This window comes from Hypanus sabinus, chromosome 2, assembly GCF_030144855.1.
Source record: "Hypanus sabinus isolate sHypSab1 chromosome 2, sHypSab1.hap1, whole genome shotgun sequence".
Taxonomy (NCBI): domain Eukaryota; kingdom Metazoa; phylum Chordata; class Chondrichthyes; order Myliobatiformes; family Dasyatidae; genus Hypanus; species Hypanus sabinus.
In genome coordinates this window covers 85,069,412-85,085,417 of record NC_082707.1, presented here as the reverse complement: position 1 = coordinate 85,085,417, position 16,006 = coordinate 85,069,412, and the positions used below count along the sequence as shown (strand labels likewise).

General features: G+C 43.8%; 1 protein-coding gene across 1 annotated transcript in view; it reads right to left on the bottom strand.

The window, feature by feature from the left end:
- Positions 1 to 1,752: 1,752 nt before the first annotated feature.
- Positions 1,753 to 16,006, bottom strand: part of LOC132403691 (espin-like protein) — a 187,399-nt gene continuing 173,145 nt past the window's right edge. Inside the window, exon 8 of the mRNA XM_059987271.1 lies at positions 1,753 to 3,465. Within this exon, the coding sequence (XP_059843254.1) occupies positions 1,753 to 3,465 (1,713 nt within the window). The remainder of the gene's footprint in view (positions 3,466 to 16,006) is intronic.

Below are 16,006 nucleotides of genomic sequence, written 5' to 3'. Positions count from 1 at the left end.
AAACTGCACTGGTCAAATTGTTACTTTTAAGAGTGAGCTAACACACCAGAGAGCCCAGAAGAAACAAAATCAAAACACCACAGCTGTTGGAAATCTACAAGTAAATGCAGAAAATGTGGAAAACACTTGGCAGGTCAGGCAGTAACTGCGGAAAGCTAAGCTTCAGTTAGAAGATCAAGATTACTTGTCAGAGCAAATTAAGGCTAAATTGTCCTTTCATCGATATTTTCATTCAAACTGATGACATCGGATAGCTGAAGTTTATTTTAATTTTTTTTATCTACTCATAAAGTAAAGAGTATCAAGAATGTTACTGGAAAATCTGAGCCTCAATAGATAATCAAGTTTCCTAAACACTCACCATTTTCATGTCAAATGTAGTAAGGTTTAAATCCAGGAATGACCATGGCACGTATCACAGAAGGAAATCGTTCAAACCATTTTATCCTTGCCAGCTCTGTGAAAAAGCTATCCAAATAATCCTAGGAATGGTTTACTCTATAATTTCTACTTCAATACTATATTGATTTTTTCTTTCATGAGGGTAACGCAGACCATGATAAAACACTGCATAAAGAAACACTCCACCTATTCGTTCCTCAGGTTATTTGTTAATTATTTCTAATCCGTACACTTAATGCTTTATTTGCTGGACACTCCAGGGCTATCTGAGAGTGCTTCCAACTCTAATGGTTATGCTTCTCTAATTTCTACTCCTCTCCCTTGAATGGCAGGGTTATTATGAAGAAGCTTGAAGATTAATTATTTGCTTCCACTGATGTATGATTATCGTAGGGTCAGCACTCTCTGTTGTTGATAAATCAAAGTACTTCTCCAGATTCTCTGAACAAGAATCAATAAAGAATGATAAAGAGCCTGAAACGTTAACTGTTTCTCTGTCCACAGATGCTGCCTGACCTGCTGAGTGTTTCCAGCATTTTCAGATTTTAAATCATGGAACTTTACATCTTTTGAAGGACCTATAAATATCTGGTGTGTTTTTTTTTTGTGTTATTAGCTGAAGGAAGAATGCTGGTTGTTAAAATTCCATATTCTTTAAATAAGGCTCTGAATCTTGTGCATGTACCCGAGCAGACAGAAACAGCCTCCATTTACTCGTTCAATCAAACACGGCACAAACAACAAGGTGGGACTACCTCATTAAGGTCTGTAACTGAACTAGAGTTCAGGGCCAAAAATCCAGCCAAGTACATCAATGTGCCTGAGTTGATTGAGAGCACAGGATCAGATGTTGGGTAAATTCAGTGTGCTGAATTAGCAGAACCTCTAAAAATATATATAGAAAGAATTATTTTGCTCATTGCAGTGCAGTTGGTGATCAATCTGTAAAATATTTTAATAATTACTGTGGTCTCATTTGTTTTATATGAGAAGGGAATGCAGATTTGCTCAAGTGTACATGAAATGCTAACCAGACTTAGGATCTTTTTAATAATGCCATGACGAATTTAGGGCTTGGTGCATTTTAAAGTGGGATTATTTTTAGGCTCTGACATTGTGTACAGATTTTATACAGTTTGTTAACACTTAAGAAGAACTGATGTATAAACCAGTCAGAATTAACTTTAATTGGGCTGTTAAAGGACTTTATGAACAATAAAGCATCCGTTCTCTTCCTTCTTGGTTGCAAAAGTTCCAACTCCTTGAAGCCTGAATCCACTTCAGCCATGTGTGTCTCCCACCAGCTAAAGGAATTCTAACTGCACCAGTGAAATGGATAGTTATCTGATCCTATTCCTCAAAATCAAAAATTTCTGCTTCCTTGTCCTTCCAGAAGGCAAAGCTTCTGTCAATATACTTGCAGATTTCATCATTGCTAAAGGCTCCGAGGTCAGAGGAGTAGCCGTGGCCTGGGGGTATTTCATCTTCTTCAGGGGTGGCACTTTGCACAATGACTTTAGGCACCGTTCTTATAGACGGCTCGGACTGTGTGGGCTCAGCTACCATTTTTTCAGGGTCGCTGAAGAATCTTTGCTTAATGTCTTCAAATCCATTCTTCCATTCCCTTTTGCCAGCATCAATCTCCTCAATGACAGCCTTGTGGAAGGAACGGACCAGGTCCCAGCTGAATTTCCCCAGATGGTCAAACACCTCAAAGCATAAAAGATGCCTCATTTTCCTTTCATCTGGAGGCAGGTCAAGTTCAAGGATGTGAAAGTAGCCCAACATGAAAAGATCAAGGGTCAGACTATCATAGTCAGCAGGGACACCGTTGACGCGAGGAAGAAACTGCTCAGGTGAGTAGGTGATCTTCTGTCGATTTAATCGCCTAATCTGTCTGGATGGAACATGGGAAATGATGTTTCTCCAGTTGCCAATGAGTTTGGTGATGGTCTTTTGCTGTAAGAACAGATGTCTAAGCTTTTCATTTGGAATGGACTTGTTGGACTGGGGTTCAAGATATGTTTTCAGCTCTGGCTTTCCACCATCCTTCTCTGCTTCAGTCATCTCTCCATCTTTTGGTGGCTCATTGTTATTTTCTACTGCAGATGTACACAAATTTTTCAGCTTCATTTTCAAAGACATGGTGTAAGTTGACTTTTTCCAGTGGCCTAGGAATAGCACAACTATTCTTTCTTTCCTCAAACTGGTTGACTCGGTCACGGGGGAACGAGGAGTCTGCTCTTCCTCCGCATCGTCCTTTGAGCTAGTTCCCAGTCCAGTTGTGTCCCCCATCCTAACTGACTGTTGGACCTCATGCATTAGTCCTTCACTCAACTCACTCTTTTGAAGTCCAGTAATGTCTTTTTGCAAAGATTCATCTTTACAAGTGGTGGTACCAGGACAAACTCTTTCGACATTTTGAGCTTCATCTCTATGTTGAGGTCCTTTGGGATAAGACTCGTTATAATACTTCTCTTCTGAAATATCATCCTGGTTGGTGCAGGCCAGTGTTCTATCTTTCAGCACACATTGTTTTTCAAACTTGGCCCTAAGCGTGCGTACTGACACGCCAAACTGCTGGATCTCTTTCTCTACTTTGTTCCTGCTCTTCCTTGAAGATGTTTGGTCGAGCCTCGGAGTGAAGACAGCTGCCAATTCCACATTTGGTATTTTAGTAATTTCCTTGCTTTCACAATCCGTGCGATCTTTTTCATTTACGTTTGACAAGAGGAGTGACATAGTCCTCACAATCCCAGATATCCTGTTGCACCAAACAGGCAAGGGTGTGTTCTCTTCCCTGCCTGAATCCTGTTGCAGAAGCTGAGTATTGACAGTGATGCTGACTATGGGAGCAGGGAGAATAGTTCGCAGCTGAACTGCCAAACGGTTCAGCTCACCTTCATATTCCTTGCATTTCTTCATCACCTGGACATTTTCTATCTGCTTCTCCAAGTAGATGAGGTCCTCCTCAGTCAGAAGCTCTCCAAATGGGCCCAGAATAGCATTGTGTTCTTGGGAATACCTCCATATCTCTGTTTGCAGGTAACCTCTTTCTTTATGCTTAATGGAATAAACAATTGAGAGAGAGTCAGTTTGCCACAATCACTGATAAGACAGACTTTCAAAGCTAATGTTTTAATGCTTCTATTGTTTATTTATAAGTTAAACAATTTATTTATTTATTTGGATCTTTCTCTAATATGCAGTATTTTATTAGTTTGCACATTTGGTCCTTCAAATGGTGGTGAAATTCACTGATTTTCTACTTGAAATTGAATGATATCAGAATGATAGAATGAGAGAACTCTTACCCAAATGTTGCAGCCGTGACATGTAACCTGAAACCTCAACTGTCCCATCCTCTGTCATGGGCTCTTCCAACTGTAATAATACAACACTAACCCATTCACCCTATCCCATCCTAAAGCTCTGCTGGCTGGTGGTGTAGTGGCACCTTCACCAGACTTGGGTTTGAATCTGGCCAGCCCCTTGCACCCTTTCCATCTGTGCTGGGCTGAGTGTCGAGCTAGCAACTCGGCCTCGTAAAAAACAGACAAATGCTAAAGAAATGGCAAGGTTGGCACCTGATGTTCCATAAGGCACAGAGAGGAACAATCCCAAATTACTTTAGGCATTCTTCATCCGAGCATGCCCAGAACAAGAGACGTTCTGATCTACACCTTCCCTACGTGAATGCTCACTCCAAATGTCCAATTTACTTTAATTTTCTTTGGCCTGAGCTACACCACTTTTGGGTCAGTTTAAGTATCAGCCCACTTACCCAAAATCCTAAGTTGGTCTAACAATCATTATGAACCACGCTCCAAGCATTTTGACTTATGGATCAGTTTAACTCTTCACACACTTGGGCTGCTTAAGTCAACTCAAACTTACGTTATTGGCAGAGGTCAGAATAGATGCGTTCAATTGAAAAATAGTATTGAGAACTTGGTAATCTAAACTATTTTTGTTTGATGTTGTCTTGTACTATCTAGATCCGGAACTGAGCTTCACTTTGATTTGTGAGCTGTTTAACCTGTAAGCATTACACATTGACACTGTAACAAGAACTAGGTGGGAACCACTTCCCAGCATTGATATTAACCCAACTCAATCAACTTGCCATTGTCTCCTTGTAATATAGATCCAGGGCAATGTACTATAAATCCTAGAACAAAGAATGATTCTGTTTTTGAAATTTGGTGTGGTCCTTAAAGGGTGGTGACTATAACACAGGACAATAACAAATAAACACAGCAAATGATCACAAATGCTCATTTGGTCTGGTAGCCTCCAGAGAGAGAGAAACGGTGTAAAAGCTTCAGGATGCCAGCCTTTCATCAGAGTTAGGAAAAGTTAGATATCACCAGTGTTTCAAGTTACAGAGAAGTGGAGACAAGAAGTCGAGACAGGAGAGACCACAGATGCTGGACTGGAGCAACAAACAATCTGCTGGAGGAACTCAGCGGGTCGAGTAGAATCCGACGGAGAACAGTAGATATTTTGGGGTCAAGACCTTGCATTGGGACTGAGGGTGGAGAGGGGAAACAGGCAGTGTAAAGAGAAAAGGGGAGTGGTGAAACAGAGGCAGAGGTGATTGGGAAACAGTGTTTCTGTGGGGGTAAACGTTGACGGATGATGGGCAGATTGGGCCAGGTTGGTATGGAATGGAGTTCAGAGGGAGGTTAAAAAAAAAGAAAAAGGTAGAGCCAAGAGAGGGTGAAGGTGGAGGCAGCTGTTTGAGGGTAATAAATGGGAACACAAAGCAACTGCCTGCCTTGGGGCAATCATGCTTATTGAGAGGGGTGGATAGATGTTAGTTCATCATAGCTGATCTCTCTGGAGGAGGTGTTCACTCCACTCCAACCCCATCCCTGCATCACTCTGTATTTAATTTTCATTGGTTCTGATGGAAGATCATTTCCCCGAAATGAGAATAATACTTCTCCATCCACAGATGCTGTCTGACCAGTGGAGAAATTTAAGCATTTTTGGCTTTATTTCAGATGTCCAACATCTGCACGTTTTTGCTTATCAGCAAAGTGCCGTGATCTTGCAGGTAAAGGGGAAAATACTCAAAGATATTGGCTCAGCATAATTCAGGCAAATCTGCAATAATGCTGCAAGCATACCAAACACATACAAACACAACGGGAAAGAAATCTACACATCAGTAGAAGTCTGACAAACAATCTCTGCCTGCTCCTTATTGCCTCTCTCTGGTATTATCACCTATGTCTTTGTGACAGATCCTTATTGCCTCTCTCTGTTGTTATCACCTGTCCTCTGACAGATCCTTATTGCCTCTCTCTGTTGTTATCACCTGTCCTCTGACAGATCATTATTGCCTCTCGCTGGTGTTATCACCTGTCCTCTGACAGATCCTTATTGCCTCTCGCTGGTGTTATCACCTGTCCTCTGACAGATCCTTATTGCCTCTCGCTGGTGTTATCACCTGTCCTCTGACAGATCCTTATTGCCTCTCGCTGGTGTTATCACCTGTCCTCTGACAGATCCTTATTGCCTCTCTCTGTTGTTATCACCTGTGTCCTCTGACAGATCCTTATTGCCTCTCTCTGTTGTTATCACCTGTCCGCTGACAGATCCTTATTGCCTCTCTCTGTTGTTATCACCTGTCCGCTGACAGATCCTTATTGCCTCTCTCTGTTGTTATCACCTGTCCTCTGACAGATCCTTATTGCCTCTCTCTGTTGTTATCACCTGTGTCCTCTGACAGATCCTTATTGCCTCTCTCTGTTGTTATCACCTGTGACAGATCCTTATTGCCTCTCTCTGTTGTTATCACCTGTGTACTCTGACAGATCCTTATTCCCTCTCTCTGTTGTTATCACCTGTGTCCTCTGACAGATCCTTATTGCCTCTCTCTCTTGTTATCACCTGTGTCCTCTGACAGATCCTTATTGCCTCTCTCTGTTGTTATCACCTGTGTCCTCTGACAGATCCTTATTGCCTCTCTCTCTTGTTATCACCTGCCCTCTGACAGATCCTTATTGCCTCTCTCTCTTGTTATCACCTGTGTCCTCTGACAGATCCTTATTGCCTCTCTCTGTTGTTATCACCTGTGTCCTCTGACAGATCCTTATTGCCTCTCTCTCTTGTTATCACCTGCCCTCTGACAGATCCTTATTGCCTCTCTCTCTTGTTATCACCTGTGTCCTCTGACAGATCCTTATTGCCTCTCTCTGTTGTTATCACCTGTGTCCTCTGACAGATCCTTATTGCCTCTCTCTGTTGTTATCACCTGTCCGCTGACAGATCCTTATTGCCTCTCTCTGTTGTTATCACCTGTCCTCTGACAGATCATTATTGCCTCTCTCTGTTGTTATCACCTGTCCTCTGACAGATCCTTATTGCCTCTCTCTGTTGTTATCACCTGTGTCCTCTGACAGATCCTTATTGCCTCTCTCTGTTGTTATCACCTGTCCTCTGACAGATCCTTATTGCCTCTCTCTGTTGTTATCACCTGTGTCCTCTGACAGATCCTTATTGCCTTTCTCTGTTGTTATCACCTGTCCTCTGACAGATCCTTATTGCCTCTCTCTGTTGTTATCACCTGTGTCCTCTGACAGATCCTTATTGCCTCTCTCTGTTGTTATCACCTGTGTCCTCTGACAGATCCTTATTGCCTCTCTCTGTTGTTATCACCTGTCCTCTGACAGATCCTTATTGCCTCTCTCTGTTGTTATCACCTGTGTCCTCTGACAGATCCTTATTGCCTCTCTTTGTTGTTATCACCTGTGTCCTCTGACAGATCCTTATTGCCTCTCTCTGTTGTTATCACCTGTCCTCTAACAGATCCTTATTGCCTCTCTCTGTTGTTATCACCTGTCCTCTGACAGATCCTTATTGCCTCTCTCTGTTGTTATCACCTGTGTCCTCTGACAGATCCTTATTGTCTCTCTCTGCTGTTATCACCTGTGTCCTCTGACAGATCCTTATTGCCTCTCTCTGTTGTTAGCACCTGTGACCTCTGACAGATCCTTATTGCCTCTCTCTGTTGTTATCACCTGTCCTCTGACAGATCCTTATTGCCTCTCTCTGTTGTTATCACCTGTGTCCTCTGACAGATCCTTATTGCCTCCCTCTGTTGTTATCACCTGTGACAGATCCTTATTGCCTCTCTCTGCTGTTATCACCTGTGTCCTCTGACAGATCCTTATTGCCTCTCTCTGTTGTTATCAACTGTGTCCTCTGACAGATCCTTATTCCCTCTCTCTGTTGTTATCACCTGTGTCCTCTGAAAGATCCTTATTGCCTCTCTCTCTTGTTATCACCTGTGTCCTCTGACAGATCCTTATTGCCTCTCTCTGTTGTTATCACCTGTGTCCTCTGACAGATCCTTATTGCCTCTCTCTCTTGTTATCACCTGTGTCCTCTGACAGATCCTTATTGCCTCTCTCTCTTGTTATCACCTGTCCTCTGACAGATCCTTATTGCCTCTCTCTCTTGTTATCACCTGTGTCCTCTGACAGATCCTTATTGCCTCTCTCTGTTGTTATCACCTGTCCTCTGACAGATCCTTATTGCCTCTCTCTGTTGTTATCACCTGTCCTCTGACAGATCCTTATTGCCTCTCTCTGTTGTTATCACCTGTCCTCTGACAGATCCTTATTGCCTCTCTCTGTTGTTATCACCTGTCCTCTGACAGATCCTTATTGCCTCTCTCTGTTATTATCACCTGTCCTCTGACAGATCCTTATTGCCTCTCTCTGTTGTTATCACCTGTGTCCTCTGATAGATCCTTATTGCCTCTCTCTGTTGTTATCACCTGTGACAGATCCTTATTGCCTCTCTCTGCTGTTATCACCTGTGTCCTCTGACAGATCCTTATTGCCTCTCTCTGTTGTTATCAACTGTGTCCTCTGACAGATCCTTATTCCCTCTCTCTGTTGTTATCACCTGTGTCCTCTGACAGATCCTTATTGCCTCTCTCTCTTGTTATCACCTGTGTCCTCTGACAGATCCTTATTGCCTCTCTCTGTTGTTATCACCTGTGTCCTCTGACAGATCCTTATTGCCTCTCTCTCTTGTTATCACCTGTGTCCTCTGACAGATCCTTATTGCCTCTCTCTCTTGTTATCACCTGTCCTCTGACAGATCCTTATTGCCTCTCTCTCTTGTTATCACCTGTGTCCTCTGACAGATCCTTATTGCCTCTCTCTGTTGTTATCACCTGTCCACTGACAGATCCTTATTGCCTCTCTCTGTTGTTATCACCTGTCCTCTGACAGATCCTTATTGCCTCTCTCTGTTGTTATCACCTGTCCTCTGACAGATCCTTATTGCCTCTCTCTGTTGTTATCACCTATCCTCTGACAGATCCTTATTGCCTCTCTCTGTTGTTATCACCTGTCCTCTGACAGATCCTTATTGCCTCTCTCTGTTGTTATCACCTGTCCTCTGACAGATCCTTATTGCCTCTCTCTGTTGTTATCACCTGTCCTCTGACAGATCCTTATTGCCTCTCTCTGTTGTTATCACCTGTCCTCTGACAGATCCTTATTGCCTCTCTCTGTTGTTATCACCTGTCCTCTGACAGATCCTTATTGCCTCTCTCTGTTGTTATCACCTGTCCTCTGACAGATCCTTATTGCCTCTCTCTGTTGTTATCACCTGTCCTCTGACAGATCCTTATTGCCTCTCTCTGTTGTTATTACATCTGACAGATCCTTATTGCCTCTCTCTGTTGTTATCACCTGTCCTCTGACAGATCCTTATTGCCTCTCTCTGTTGTTATCACCTCTGACAGATCCTTATTGCCTCTCTCTGTTGTTATCACCTCTGACAGATCCTTATTGCCTCTCTCTGTTGTTATCACCTGTCCTCTGACAGATCCTTATTGCCTCTCTCTGTTGTTATCACCTGTCCTCTGACAGATCCTTATTGCCTCTCTCTGTTGTTATCACCTGTCCTCTGACAGATCCTTATTGCCTCTCTCTGTTGTTATCACCTGCCCTCTGACAGATCCTTATTGCCTCTCTCTGTTGTTATCACCTGTCCTCTGACAGATCCTTATTGCCTCTCTCTGTTGTTATCACCTGTCCTCTGACAGATCATTATTGCCTCTCTCTGTTGTTATCACCTGTCCTCTGACAGATCCTTATTGCCTCTCTCTGTTGTTATCACCTGTCCTCTGACAGATCCTAATTGCCTCTCTCTGTTGTTATCACCTGTCCTCTGACAGATCCTTATTGCCTCTCTATGTTGTTATCACCTGTCCTCTGACAGATCCTTATTGCCTCTCGCTGTTGTGATCACCTGTGTCCTCTGACAGATCCTTATTGCCTCTCTCTGTTGTTATCACCTGTGTCCTCTGACAGATCCTTATTGCCTCTCTCTCTTGTTATCACCTGTCCTCTGACAGATCCTTATTGCCTCTCTCTGTTGTTATCACCTGTGTCCTCTGACAGATCCTTATTGCCTCTCTCTGTTGTTATCACCTGTGTCCTCTGACAGATCCTTATTGCCTCACTCTGTTGTTATCACCTGTGTCCTCTGACAGATCCTTATTGCCTCTCACTGTTGTTATCACCTGTCCTCTGACAGATCCTTATTGCCTCTCTCTGTTGTTATCACCTGTCCTCTGACAGATCCTTATTGACTCTCTCTGTTGTTATCACCTGTGTCCTCTGACAGATCCTTATTGCCTCTCTCTGTTGTTATCACCTGTCCTCTGACAGATCATTATTGCCTCTCTCTGTTGTTATCACCTGTCCTCTGACAGATCATTATTGCCTCTCTCTGTTGTTATCACCTGTGTCCTCCGACAGATCCTTATTGCCTCTCTCTCTTGTTATCACCTGTCCTCTGACAGATCCTTATTGCCTCTCTCTGTTGTTATCACCTGTGTCCTCTGACAGATCCTTATTGCCTCTCTCTGTTGTTATCACCTGTGTCATCTGACAGATCCTTATTGCCTCACTCTGTTGTTATCACCTGTGTCCTCTGACAGATCCTTATTGCCTCTCTCTGTTGTTATCACCTGTCCTCTGACAGATCCTTATTGCCTCTCTCTGTTGTTATCACCTGTCCTCTGACAGATCCTTATTGCCTCTCTCTGTTGTTATCACCTGTCCTCTGACAGATCCTTATTGCCTCTCTCTGTTGTTATCACCTGTGTCCTCTGACAGATCCTTATTGCCTTTCTCTGTTGTTATCACCTGTCCTCTGACAGATCCTTATTGCCTCTCTCTGTTGTTATCACCTGTGTCCTCTGACAGATCCTTATTGACTCTCTCTGTTGTTATCACCTGTCCTCTGACAGATCCTTATTGCCTCTCTCTGTTGTTATCACCTGTCCTCTGACAGATCCTTATTGCCTCTCTCTGTTGTTATCACCTGTATCCTCTGACAGATCCTTATTGCCTCTCTCTGTTGTTATCACCTGTGTCCTCTGACAGATCCTTATTGCCTCTCTCTGTTGTTATCACCTGTCCTCTGACAGATCCTTATTGCCTCTCTCTGTTGTTGTCACCTGTGTCCTCTGACAGATCCTTATTGCCTCTCTCTGTTGTTATCACCTGTGTCCTCTGACAGATCCTTATTGTCTCTCTCTGTTGTTATCACCTGTCCTCTGACAGATCCTTATTGCCTCTCTCTGTTGTTATCACCTGTGTCCTCTGACAGATCCTTATTGCCTCTCTCTGTTGTTATCACCTGTCCTCTAACAGATCCTTATTGCCTCTCTCTGTTGTTATCACTTGTCCTCTGACAGATCCTTATTGCCTCTCTCTGTTGTTATCACCTGTGTCCTCTGACAGATCCTTATTGTCTCTCTCTGTTGTTATCACCTGTGTCCTCTGACAGATCCTTATTGCCTCTCTCTGTTGTTATCACCTGTGACCTCTGACAGATCCTTATTGCCTCTCTCTGTTGTTATCACCTGTCCTCTGACAGATCCTTATTGCCTCTCTCTGTTGTTATTACCTCTGACAGATCCTTATTGCCTCTCTCTGTTGTTATCACCTGTCCTCTGACAGATCCTTATTGCCTCTCTCTGTTGTTATCACCTCTGACAGATCCTTATTGCCTCTCTCTGTTGTTATCACCTGTCCTCTGACAGATCCTTATTGCCTCTCTCTGTTGTTATCACCTGTCCTCTGACAGATCCTTATTGCCTCTCTCTGTTGTTATCACCTGTCCTCTGACAGATCCTTATTGCCTCTCTCTGTTGTTATCACCTGTCCTCTGACAGATCCTTATTGCCTCTCGCTGTTGTGATCACTTGTGTCCTCTGACAGATCCTTAATGCCTCTCTCTGTTGTTATCACCTGTGTCCTCTGACAGATCCTTATTGCCTCTCTCTCTTGTTATCACCTGTCCTCTGACAGATCCTTATTGCCTCTCTCTGTTGTTATCACCTGTGTCCTCTGACAGATCCTTATTGCCTCACTCTGTTGTTATCACCTGTGTCCTCTGACAGATCCTTATTGCCTCTCTCTGTTGTTGTCACCTGTCCTCTGACAGATCATTATTGCCTCTCTCTGTTGTTATCACCTGTCCTCTGACAGAACATTATTGCCTCTCTCTGTTGTTATCACCTGTCCTCTGACAGATCCTTATTGCCTCTCTCTGTTGTTATCACCTGTCCTCTGACAGATCCTTATTGCCTCTCTCTGTTGTTATCTCCTGTCCTCTGACAGATCCTTATTGCCTCTCTCTGTTGTTATCACCTGTCCTCTGACAGATCCTTATTGCCTCTCTCTCTTGTTATCACCTGTCCTCTGACAGATCCTTATTGCCACTCTCTGTTGTTATCACCTGTCCTCTGACAGATCATTATTGCCTCTCTCTGTTGTTATCACCTGTCCTCTGACAGATCATTATTGCCTCTCTCTGTTGTGATCACCTGTCCTCTGACAGATCCTTATTGCCTCTCTCTCTTGTTATCACCTGTCCTCTGACAGATCCTTATTGCCTCTCTCTGCTGTTATCACCTGTCCTCTGACAGATACTTATTGCCTCTCTCTGTTGTTATCACCTGTCCTCTGACAGATCCTTATTGCCTCTCTCTGCTGTTATCACCTGTCGTCTGACAGATCATTATTGCCTCTCTCTGTTGTTATCACCTGTCCTCTGACAGATCCTTATTGCCTCTCTCTGTTGTTATCACCTGTCCTCTGACAGATCCTTATTGCCTCTCTCTGCTGTTATCACCTGTCCTCTGACAGATCATTATTGCCTCTCTCTGTTGTTATCACCTGTGTCCTCTGACAGATCCTTATTGCCTCACTCTGTTGTTATCACCTGTGTCCTCTGACAGATCCTTATTGCCTCTCTCTGTTGTTATCACCTGTCCTCTGACAGATCCTTATTGCCTCTCTCTGTTGTTATCACCTGTCCTCTGACAGATCCTTATTGCCTCTCTCTGTTGTTATCACCTGTGTCCTCTGACAGATCCTTATTGCCTCTCTCTGTTGTTATCACCTGTCCTCTGACAGATCATTATTGCCTCTCTCTGTTGTTATCACCTGTCCTCTGACAGATCATTATTGCCTCTCTCTGTTGTTATCACCTGTGTCCTCCGACAGATCCTTATTGACTCTCTCTGTTGTTATCACCTGTGTCCTCTGACAGATCCTTATTGCCTCTCTCTGTTGTTATCACCTGTGACAGATCCTTATTGCCTCTTTCTGTTGTTATCACCTGTGACAGATCCTTATTGCCTCTCTCTGTTGTTATCACCTGTCCTCTGGCAGATCCTTATTGCCTCTCTCTGTTGTTATCACCTGTCCTCTGATAGATCATTATTGCCTATCTCTCTGTTGTGGTCACCTGTCCTCTGACAGATCCTTATTGCCTCTCTCTGTTGTTATCACCTGTCCTCTGACAGATCCTTATTGCCTCTCTCTGTTGTTATCACCTGTCCTCTGACAGATCCTTATTCCCTCTCTCTGTTGTTATCACCTGTCCTCTGACAGATCCTTATTGCCTCTCACTGTTGTTATCACCTGTCCTCTGACAGATCCTTATTGCCTCTCTCTCTTGTTATCACCTGTCCTCTGACAGATCCTTATTGCCTCTCTCTGTTGTTATCACCTGTCCTCTGGCAGATCATTATTGCCACTCTCTCTTGTTATCACCTGTCCTCTGACAGATCATTATTGCCTCTCTCTGTTGTTATCACCTGTCCTCTGACAGATCATTATTGCCTCTCTCTGTTGTTATCACCTGTCCTCTGACAGATCCTTATTGCCTCTCTCTCTTGTTATCACCTGTCCTCTGACAGATCCTTATTGCCTCTCTCTGTTGTTGTCACCTGTCCTCTGACAGATCATTAATGCCTCTCTCTGTTGTTATCACCTGTCCTCTGACAGATCCTTATTGCCTCTCTCTGTTGTTATCACCTGTGTCCTCTGACAGATCCTTATTGCCTCTCTCTGCTGTTATCACCTGTGTCCTCTGGCAGATCATTATTGTCTCTCTCTGTTGTTATCACCTGTGTCCTCTGACAGATCCTTATTGCCTCTCTCTGTTGTTAGCACCTGTGACCTCTGACAGATCCTTATTGTCTCTCTCTGTTGTTATCAGCTGTGTCCTCTGACAGATCCTTATTGCCTCTCTCTGTTGTTGTCACCTGTCCTCTGACAGATCATTATTGCCTCTCTCTGTTGTTATCACCTGTCCTCTGACAGAACATTATTGCCTCTCTCTGTTGTTATCACCTGTCCTCTGACAGATCCTTATTGCCTCTCTCTGTTGTTATCACCTGTCCTCTGACAGATCCTTATTGCCTCTCTCTGTTGTTATCACCTGTCCTCTGACAGATCCTTATTGCCTCTCTCTGTTGTGATCACCTGTCCTCTGACAGATCCTTATTGCCTCTCTCTCTTGTTATCACCTGTCCTCTGACAGATCCTTATTGCCACTCGCTGTTGTTATCACCTGTCCTCTGACAGATCATTATTGCCTCTCTCTGTTGTTATCACCTGTCCTCTGAAAGATCATTATAGCCTCTCTCTGTTGTGATCACCTGTCCTCTGACAGATCCTTATTGCCTCTCTCTCTTGTTATCACCTGTCCTCTGACGGATCCTTATTGCCTCTCTCTGCTGTTATCCCCTGTCCTCTGACAGATCCTTATTGCCTCTCTGTGTTGTTATCACCTGTCCTCTGACAGATCCTTATTGCCTCTCTCTGCTGTTATCACCTGTCCTCTGACAGATCATTATTGCCTCTCTCTGTTGTTATCACCTGTCCTCTGACAGATCCTTATTGCCTCTCTCTGCTGTTATCACCTGTCCTCTGACAGATCATTATTGCCTCTCTCTGTTGTTATCACATGTGTCCTCTGACAGATCCTTATTGCCTCACTCTGTTGTTATCACCTGTGTCCTCTGACAGATCCTTATTGCCTCTCTCTGTTGTTATCACCTGTCCTCTGACAGATCCTTATTGCCTCTCACTGTTGTTATCACCTGTCCTCTGACAGATCCTTATTGCCTCTCTCTGTTGTTATCACCTGTGTCCTCTGACAGATCCTTATTGCCTCTCTCTGTTGTTATCACCTGTCCTCTGACAGAACATTATTGCCTCTCTCTGTTGTTATCACCTATCCTCTGACAGATCCTTATTGCCTCTCTCTGTTGTTATCACCTGTCCTCTGACAGATCCTTATTGCCTCTCTCTGTTGTTATCTCCTGTCCTCTGACAGATCCTTATTGCCTCTCTCTGTTGTGATCACCTGTCCTCTGACAGATCCTTATTGCCTCTCTCTGTTGTTATCATCTGTCCTCTGACAGATCATTATTGCCTCTCTCTGTTGTTATCACCTGTCCTCTGACAGATCATTATTGCCTCTCTCTGTTGTGATCTCCTGTCCTCTGACAGATCCTTATTGCCTCTCTCTCTTGTTATCACCTGTCCTCTGACAGATCCGTATTGCCTCTCTCTGCTGTTATCACCTGTGTCCTCTGACAGATCCTTATTGCCTTCTCTGTTGTTATCACCTGTCCTCTGACAGATCCTTATTGCCTCTCTCTGCTGTTATCACCTGTCCTCTGACAGATCATTTTTGCCTCTCTCTGTTGTTATCACCTGTCCTCTGACAGATCCTTATTGCCTCTCTCTGTTGTTATCACCTGTCCTCTGACAGATCCTTATTGCCTCTCTCTGCTGTTATCACCTGTCCTCTGACAGATCATTATTGCCTCTCTCTGTTGTTATCACCTGTGTCCTCTGACAGATCCTTATTGCCTCACTCTGTTGTTATCACCTGTGTCCTCTGACAGATCCTTATTGCCTCTCTCTGTTGTTATCACCTGTCCTCTGACAGATCCTTATTGCCTCTCTCTGTTGTTATCACCTGTCCTCTGACAGATCCTTATTGCCTCTCTCTGTTGTTATCACCTGTGTCCTCTGACAGATCCTTATTGCCTCTCTCTGTTGTTATCACCTGTCCTCTGACAGATCATTATTGCCTCTCTCTGTTGTTATCACCTGTCCTCTGACAGATCATTATTGCCTCTCTCTGTTTTTATCACCTGTGTCCTCTGACAGATCATTATTGCCTCTCTCTGTTGTTATCACCTGTCCTCTGACAGATCATTATTGCCTCTCTCTGTTTTTATCACCTGTGTCCT